The 8,585-nt window shown below is 37.2% G+C and overlaps 1 protein-coding gene across 2 annotated transcripts in view; it reads left to right on the forward strand.

Moving 5' to 3' along the window:
* SNX16 (sorting nexin 16) overlaps positions 1-8,038 on the forward strand; it is a 29,396-nt gene extending 21,358 nt beyond the window's left edge. Inside the window, exons 6-8 of one of the 2 annotated variants that reach the window (XM_082306461.1) lie at positions 3,591-3,727; positions 5,926-6,042; positions 6,325-8,038. In XM_082306461.1, coding sequence (XP_082162587.1) covers positions 3,591-3,727; positions 5,926-6,042; positions 6,325-6,433 — 363 coding nt within the window. In that variant the 3' untranslated portion in view covers positions 6,434-8,038. The remainder of the gene's footprint in view (positions 1-3,590; positions 3,728-5,925; positions 6,043-6,324) is intronic. The other variant, XM_082306462.1, reaches the window with a different exon arrangement.
* The last annotated feature ends 547 nt before the right edge of the window (positions 8,039-8,585 follow it).

Raw genomic sequence — 8,585 nt, forward strand, 5'->3', positions numbered from 1 at the left:
GTAGTTTTGGTTATTAACCATTTCTATAAAGTTGTCATACACAGCTGTCATAAAACTCTGGTTTGCAAGGGATACCCCACTTTATTACAGAATAGTTGAGGTCAGAAGGGACCTCTTGAGATCATCTAGTCTAACCTTCCTGCTCAAGCAGGGTCAGCTACTGCAGATTGCCCAGGACGATGTCCAGTCAGGTTTTGAATAATCTACAGAGGAGACTTCACAACCTCTCTGTGCAACCTGCTCCAGTGTTTGATCACCATCACAGTAAAAAAAAAAAAAGCATTTTCATGTGTTCAGATTGAATTTCCTGGTTTTTAATTGTACCTATTGTCTCTTATCCTGTCAGTGGGAGTTTGGCTCCCTCTTCTTCATTGCCCTCCATCAGGTATTTATACCCATTGATAAGATCACCCTGAGCCTTCTCTTCTCCAGACTGAAGAGTTCCAGCTCTCTCATCCTCTTCTCACATGAAAGATGCTCACGTCCCTTAATTATCTTTGAGTATGATCTTTCAGTCACGAGCCCTGGGGTCCTGGTGGACAACAAGCTGGAGATCAGCCAGCTCCCTCAGCACTTACGTATGTCCAGTTTGTTTAAGTGCTCCCTGACCTGGCCCTCCTCCACTGAGGGTAAGTCTGTCTTGCCCTTCCTTGTCTTTCCCTCTGGTTGCAGAGTTCTGGGATTCCTGAAGGTCGGTCTTACCAGTCAAGACAGACGAAGATGGAATGGAGTACCCTAACCTTTTCAGTGTGATTTGTCATAAGTTCCCCCACTCCATTCAGCAGGAGGTCCATGGTTTTCCTAGTCTTCCTTTTGCTGATTATGTACTAGTAGAATCCTTTCTTGTTTCCTTTCACATACCTTGCCAGATTTGGCTCCGGGTTGGGCCTTTGCTTTGTTAATCCTGTCCCTGCAAGATGAGACAGCAGACCCATATTCCTCCTGGGTCACCTCTCCATGCTTCCAGCGCTAGTAAACTTTCTTTTTATGTCTGAGTTTAGTTAGGAGTTCCTTGCTCATCCATATAGGCCTCCTGCAACCTTTACTTGATTTCTTGCTTGTTGAGATGGACTTTTCTTGAGCTTGGAGGTGGTAATCCTTGAATATCAACTAGCTCTCCTGGGCTGCTTTTCCCTCCAGGGTGGTTTCCCATGGATTCTTTCTTCTAAGCAGATTTCTGAAGAGATTGAAGTCTGCTCACCCAAAATCCATAGTTGTGGTCCTTCTTTTTGCTATGCTCCTGCCTCTTAGGATCCTGAACTCCTACATATCAGAGAGCATCTATATCCATCCCTCGCCTTTTTTTTAACAATGCCCAACTACAGGGCAAGTGCTACGGTTCACATACTTATTCCTGGAGTTCATTTTAAAAGCTATCTCAAAAATCACTTCTGTTCCACATTTTTGCTGTTACTGTTGTCATACAAAGCATTGCAAAAAAAAAAAAATAAAAAAAAATCTTCTATTACTGTTTTCGTGATAATGGAAAATATGGATATCCTCTATTTGTTTTGTGTCCATTCTGTTATTCCAGTTCAATAAGGACTTGCCAAAATGTATTTATCTTTTTTGGGATGGGTTCAGGTATCTCCCCCATTAGAAATTGTTTAGGCCTTACAGAAACTTAATCACAGGAATGTAGGCAAAATATTCACGAAAGCAGGTGGTTTTTTTTTGTTTTTTTTTTTTGTCATATGCTTGGTGACTGTTCCCACAGGTCCTTTCCCAGCCATCAGTGTTTCATGATCCACTGAAGAAGGAAGCAAAGCTGTCTTCCAGCTGGCCTAGTTCTGTTGCCCTTTCAGAACTTACAGGGAAAATTGGTCCCACCTGGGTGTTAGAACTGTACCAGACTCCAGGTGTCCAGCTCTTCAAGGAGCAAGATATCTCATTATTACACACAATGCCCTGATAGGTCTTTCTCAGCTTTGGTTCATCTTTCTGCTTTTACGGCATCCTTCAGAGTATGTTGATGTTTTCTTATTCAGTTGTGAAGAGTGACTTCCTTCCCTTGGGTAGCTGATACACAGATGGCAGCTAGAGATGAGTTTTTTTCCAAAAGGCTTTTTTCAGTTCTCATGTAGAACAATGAAACAGTTGACAACACATGTGGAATATTTTTAGTTATTCTGTGAATAGGGAAATTTGCATGTGCATAAATCTAAAGGTAGAAATAATGTAACTTAATTATATTCTTAAGGAAATAATGGCCAATTTTCAGCTAGGGCACCAGCAACCCTAAACAGTTTTACAAAATACACTAGAATTCGTTTGATCGGTTTGGATGAAACAGGATGACTGCTTAACTGGAATGATTGCTAAAGCAATCACTAAAAATTGCATTCCGCATGTTCTCGGCTCTAGTAGATGCGAGTAAAGCTGTGGCTTAACTGATGATTGGTCTTCAATGCCTGTCAACAAAGATAAATTTGCTATCCGAGTCAATAAAATAAATTAAAACTCAGTGCAAAAAAAAAAAATTTGAAATGGTTATTGGATTGAAAAACACTGCATTTGTTTGAATTGTATAATTACAGGAAAACTTAACATTTTAAAGAAGTTGATAAGTCTGCTTCAATTAAAGCAAAGAATAGTATCTTCTTGATGTTTGTAGCCCATTTTAAAACTTTAGGAAAACAGTGTTGTAACAGCATTGTTCTTAACTGAGCTCATATAAAATGTTTCTACTCAGTGGATTCTGTGAATTAGTGGTTGGTTGCATGTAATGTTAAGCCAAGAAAGCCTCCTATGTGGGTTTCTTATTTAACGAGAATGTGTAAATTATTAAATCAAAATTGCACATTACTGTTGGTAGACATCTGCTTTCCAGTAATAGATCAGCAGGCTCTGTGCCAACGCTCTGTCACTTCCTGCATTCAGTGGGTATTGCATTATACGTTGGCTCCTCACGGTAAGTTTTGAGATTGCTCACCGTCACACTCATCAGGGTGTACCATACATACGTCACGCTCAGCAGAGTAACACAACATACTTACCACGGTTGAGTAGTTAGTGTTCTTAGCGTTTCATTAAACTTTTTCAAAATGTTTTTTTAATTGGTCTTGTGACTCTCATGATTGTCATATTTGTAACAGTTATTTGGTACATAACTGTACAACTTTGTCTTTATCCTGGGTGAGGGAAGAACATGCACTTTATCCAAATATTCCTAGCATCTTGGGAATAATTAAATACTTTGAAATTGACTTCCAAGTCATGTGAAAGCAAAGCTTATATGAGGGGAAAGGGGAGAAGAGAGTTCAGCTGATGTTTCATATAGGCAAAAAGGTTTAAAATTGGGGACTGCACATCAAAGGAGAGAAACCTCTTTCTAAAGTCTCTTGTGAGACAAACAAATGATGTGATAAAAGTATTTGCGATGCAGTTTAACATAATAAATTCATTGTTCAAAGCAAAGCGGCATTGTTTTATTAAGGACGGAACATTTATTTTAAAGTTTATATAGCTCTTTATGGTAATACAAAGAAAAGCAGCTATAATTCTGTTACAGGTGGATATTTCTGAAAGAAAAATCAATAAAGGCAGCCCACTGAAGTTAAATGGAAGATGTTCTTACATTTGTCTTTTAGGCTTTCTGTGAAACTCTGGAGGAAACAAATTACCGTCTACAAAAAGAACTGATTGAAAAACAAAGGGAGGTTGAATCGCTGAAGAAATTGTTAAGTGAAAAGCAACTTCATATAGATGCTATTGAAAGAAGAATTAGGTATGTATAAATTCTGAGGGTTTTGGAGGTTCTTTCCATGAATGTGTTTTCTCTATACACTCACAAGCACCAGCTTTAAATGAATTCTTGCAAACAATTTTCCCGACATAACCACACACAAAGCAGTATTTTTCAGTAGGCTCTTTCTCATATGCTGGCTAACAAGCTGTTGTTTAGTTTAAATGACTGAGAAACTGTTCTCCTATCTTTTTCCCTCTAAAGTAACTGGGATTATGTTTCCTAGTCCTTTAAGTCCTGTAAAGATAAGGCAAAGATTCTCTTCTGCTTTTGAAATGTTGAATATGTAAAATGCCCTGCTAGAGATGAGAGCAGTGGAAAAATTGCTTTGAGTTATAAAATCCCACCTGTGCTCAAAGCTTTGACAGAGCATAGTGATTGAGTGATTGTATGTCTGTATTAGTGTCTTTAACTTTGTTCTGAATTGCCTGGAATGATGCTGCAGATCATCCATTTAAATCTAAGGAAAAACAAATGGTGGAGTTTTATAACAAAACTTTATGGTGCCTGTCTGCCAAATTTTGTAGCAGGCCCAGGGGAGTTGATGTTGGGCTATTCAGTGTCCCAGTAGACCTGCTGGGTCAGTCATTGTGGGGTTTCCTTAGCAAAGGAGTAAATTCCCATGGTCCCTTTAGAAGTTATATTAATACTGCTTGGGTTGTTGAGTCTAGCATATCCAGGCTGCCCAACAAATCACATCTTTGGATATAAGGTTTAAGCAAACTACATTTGGAAAAGGATTTAAATGGAATTGTGGCTTATTGAAAATTCTCATCTGAATACCATATTCAGTTTGTCACTTACTCCTGAAGGCAAGTAATTACATTTGAAAGATGCTTTCCTTGTTTGACGAGAAAGTTCTGACTACCGCTGGCTTAAACAGTGGAATAGCCAATAAAAATTAAATAACTCTCATTTGGCTAAAACATCATGATAGGAAATTCTGTGTGACTAAAAATAAAATAAGAAGGCGTGAGTAGCAAAAAGGAATTTCATTTTTTTAGGTGCTTTGCCTGAAGAAAGGATCACACAAACACCCTGCCAGTTTCCCAGACATGTAAAATTATTGGAAGGTAGCCAAGTAGTACCTGAAGTCTTAATGGAAAATAAATACTGTGATTTGTAGTTGTAAAAGTTACCAAGTAAACCCGTGACCTTGTTAAAGAAATTCAGTTTATCTGATGGGAACTGAATGCAAAAGAAACAGGTGTGTCTTTGGCTTTGTTGAAGTGGAATTTTGATCTGATGGCCCAGTAAGAATTAAGCATCTTCTGTCTTTATGCTCTAAAGGCCAGGTACCTAAAATGTATGTGAGGTAGGAGGGGACAATTGGACAAGGCATCAGACTTGTAGGCCTTTACATATCATGCTGGATTTGGTCCAAACATAGGCCAATAATCATGTTAGAGAATACTGCTGAGGTATTACTTAAAACGCATGCATTAAAATAAAACTATAGAAACAATAGTAGTTAGAGTAATTTAAAAAGAGGGTGAAATATAGTAGTATCACTTTGAACACAGAATTGTTCACAAGCTTTTTCCAATTCAAGTGACAGCTTTCAACACTAAATTGATACATTTTCCACACAGAAATACTTTGGAAACAAGGTTTTTTGATAGTTTTACATGACCGTATTCCTATTTGTAGCCAGGCTAGTCAGACTGCCAACTCATGTTGCTGTTAAGAAAAAATTACTACCTGTCTCTTTATCAAAATGTGTTGCTCTGAAACTTCATATGTGACTCTAAAAGTTACAATCAGAAACTTGGGAAACTGTTGAAGAAATCTTTTTATCCTGCCTGTGTTCCTTCTGACTATGTTTTAGCTATAATCCTTCTGCCATTTAGGCAAGATCTGTGTGGTTTAGATCATCTGCTTGTAATTTCTTACCTGAAGTCATAATCACTCCTCTGGGACTTGGATTTTGTAAAGCTACTAAACTGTGATGCAACCAGAGGATAGAATTTAGTTTAGGAATAAACAGCTGGAGCAAATAAACTGTGTAAATAGCTCTCCAGTGCAAGCCCTGCATCTCTGTAGTAGTAAAAGAAATGGGGCACATAGGAGTGAGGTTAATAGGTTCCGAGAAACTGCAAAGTTTAAAATGAAACAAAGAGCTCTTCAGTGATGAATGTTTGCTGTACGGATTGGTGGTACTCTGTTCTTATTTGTTGTAGGGATTTATCTTTAGGAAAAATGACTCGTCAAATGTCAGGAGAAGAAAGTGAGTGCAGTGGTGAGGTGGAGTCTTCTGCAGTAGAAGCAGACCAGGGTACCCTGGGTGAGGACAGCTGGTAAATACTATTATTTTACTTATATTTTAGGGGTTTTTTAAGTATGTTTTTAAATGTTTGGTCTTGCATAAATTCTGAACAACTGAGGAATTCAGCATTGTATTGCACCTTTCTGTAGCTATCCTATGTTTCATAAAGGCCCTCAGGATAGGTAGTTTTAGATCTGGAATAAGTGATAAGTTGAACAAGCTCTGTAAATGTTTTGTGGAATGCAGGCATAAAATGACTGTGGAAAATCATATTAGTTTCCATTTGACAAAGCTTATTGATCTGTGGTTGCAGCTCAGATAAAGAGAACCGTGAGGCATGCTGGAGTGGCTCTTTGGCTGAAAATTCTGTACCAGAAATTGAAGTCGCTGAAGTAGCGTACACTGCTGATGAAGAAGAATAGATCAGTAGCAGCTGCTGTTACCTGGGAAAGGTTCATGTTTGGGACATACTCTGTGGGTAGAGGCATATAGTAGCTGTGAAGAATTTACAGCAAAGAGCAAGAATGCACATATTGAATGTTTACATAAATCCTTACAAACTATTAACGTAAGAAATATACTTAGTGCTGCTTTGATTTCAGTTTTTATCTAGCCTTTATATATTTAATATATTAAAGTCTTAATAAGGGCTAAAATCAGCTGAAGTTTAGATAGTGTACATATACAATTTGGCTGACTTTCCTAGAGGAGTGACGAAAACTTCACGTTAAATCACCAAACGCATCTAACTAGCATGTCGTGTGTTGCCACTGATGTGACACATTTGATGTGTTCATCTGTTTCATATTTGTGTTTTCATATTCTTATAGCCATAAATTAATGCTTGTTGAAGTAAAAATGGACTCATCTTACGTTTAATAAGAGTGTAGAATGTGTTGGTTTTAATTTCTAAAGTTGAAAAATATTTCTCTGGAAATTTTAATGCAATGCAATAGGAAAACTTACAGTACCAAGAGAAAAGTACTTACAAAATGGGATTATAGTTGGACATTTTAAAAAAACTGGTCATTTTTGCTGAAGGAACGAATATGAGACCCCCAAAACACTGTGTATTTTCATCCCAAGATAGCATGCTGTAATACTTTTTGTTCGGTAATGCTGCTTTTAAAATCTGGGATACCTTTGCTATATACCCATGTAACAATGAAGTCGGTGAGTTTGCCTTTCACTTGGAACACTACCTCTTACCATCTTGCTAATACATTCATGATTGTTTAAAAATATTCCAGATTATATGGAGACGATTGAAAGACTTGTAAAGAAGCCATATTTTTTTCCTGCACAGTTCGTAACTAGATGGAATCTAGTTGCGATGTATTTTTGTTTCAATATATTGTACACATGGGCGTATTGCTACATGTGCTGTATAGCCTATTTTTCAAAATGTATTAAGACAGGAGATGCACTTTATCATTAAGACTCCATTGTGCCAAGTTCAGTTGGCTAATTGGTTGAGAAAGGGGAGTTGCAGGGAGAGGATTATGTAGTGCCTTTTTGTATTTTACTTGTTCATTACTGCAGAAGTTTGTTACAGTGCTCTGGGTCAGCTCTGTGGAATCTTTGATGCAGCTTGTTTCTATTCTTCACTTATTTACTGAAAGTGCCTTGTTTTATTCTGCTTTTCCAATAGGAAGAATGCTGTTTTGTTTTAATCTTTTTTTTTTTTGCCCTATACCACCCACATTGTTGTTTAATGTTGTCAATATGCAGTGTCTTTGTGCTGGAGTTTTCAAAGGGAGCTTTGTACTTCAGGCTGTGCATACAATGACCGTCATGCAGAACTGTATAAACCTTCCTGGTGAAATAAAACTATGGACAAAACACCTGTCTTCTCTTTTCCATTGTAGAAAAAATGTTCAATGCCTGTCTAGTAAAAGGATAAAAATACTGTTAGAAAGAGACATTTCTTACCTCAGCGATTTCCTACAGTTACTCAGCTTTTGATCTGAGTTCTGTTTGTACCAAAAATTGTCTGCATGAAAAAGAATGAGAATTCTGTAACAAGACACCAGAAAACTTACTGTACTTCTGTTCAAGATTAAAATAAAAAAGGAACTAATTTTTTTTATATATTCTACATGAATCCTCATAGATGTTGAGTGAACTCAATAAAGTTTTTGACACCTGGTTGAAAATTCATGTAATCTTTTGTCAGATGTCACTTACATACTTGAAAAGAAGGTGGAACTGTGTATATTGAAATAGTGCTAGGTTTACAACTATAAATGTTTTAAAAATCTTGAAAAGGTGCATGGGTCATAGATGCTAGGAATTTCTAAAGCACTTCAGGTAAATCTGCAAATTAGTCACTAAAGAAAGCATTAATATAATTTACAATTCAGTCATGAGAGGGCAAAGGAATGGAAATGTTGTGCTCTGTCTTTAAGGTTTATAAGATATTTTGCTGGCCAAAATATTTAGTATTCCATGAATAGACAGTTTTGTTTAGGGGGGGGTCTTGATTTTTAATTAAACTGAGCTGAAAAATGCGAATTTTTCACCTGTATCACATGGTACCACTTGGCCTATGTTATTGGTTAATGACTGGCTCCC

This window comes from Platalea leucorodia (genome assembly GCF_965183815.1).
Source record: "Platalea leucorodia genome assembly, chromosome: 1".
Lineage (NCBI taxonomy): Eukaryota > Metazoa > Chordata > Aves > Pelecaniformes > Threskiornithidae > Platalea > Platalea leucorodia.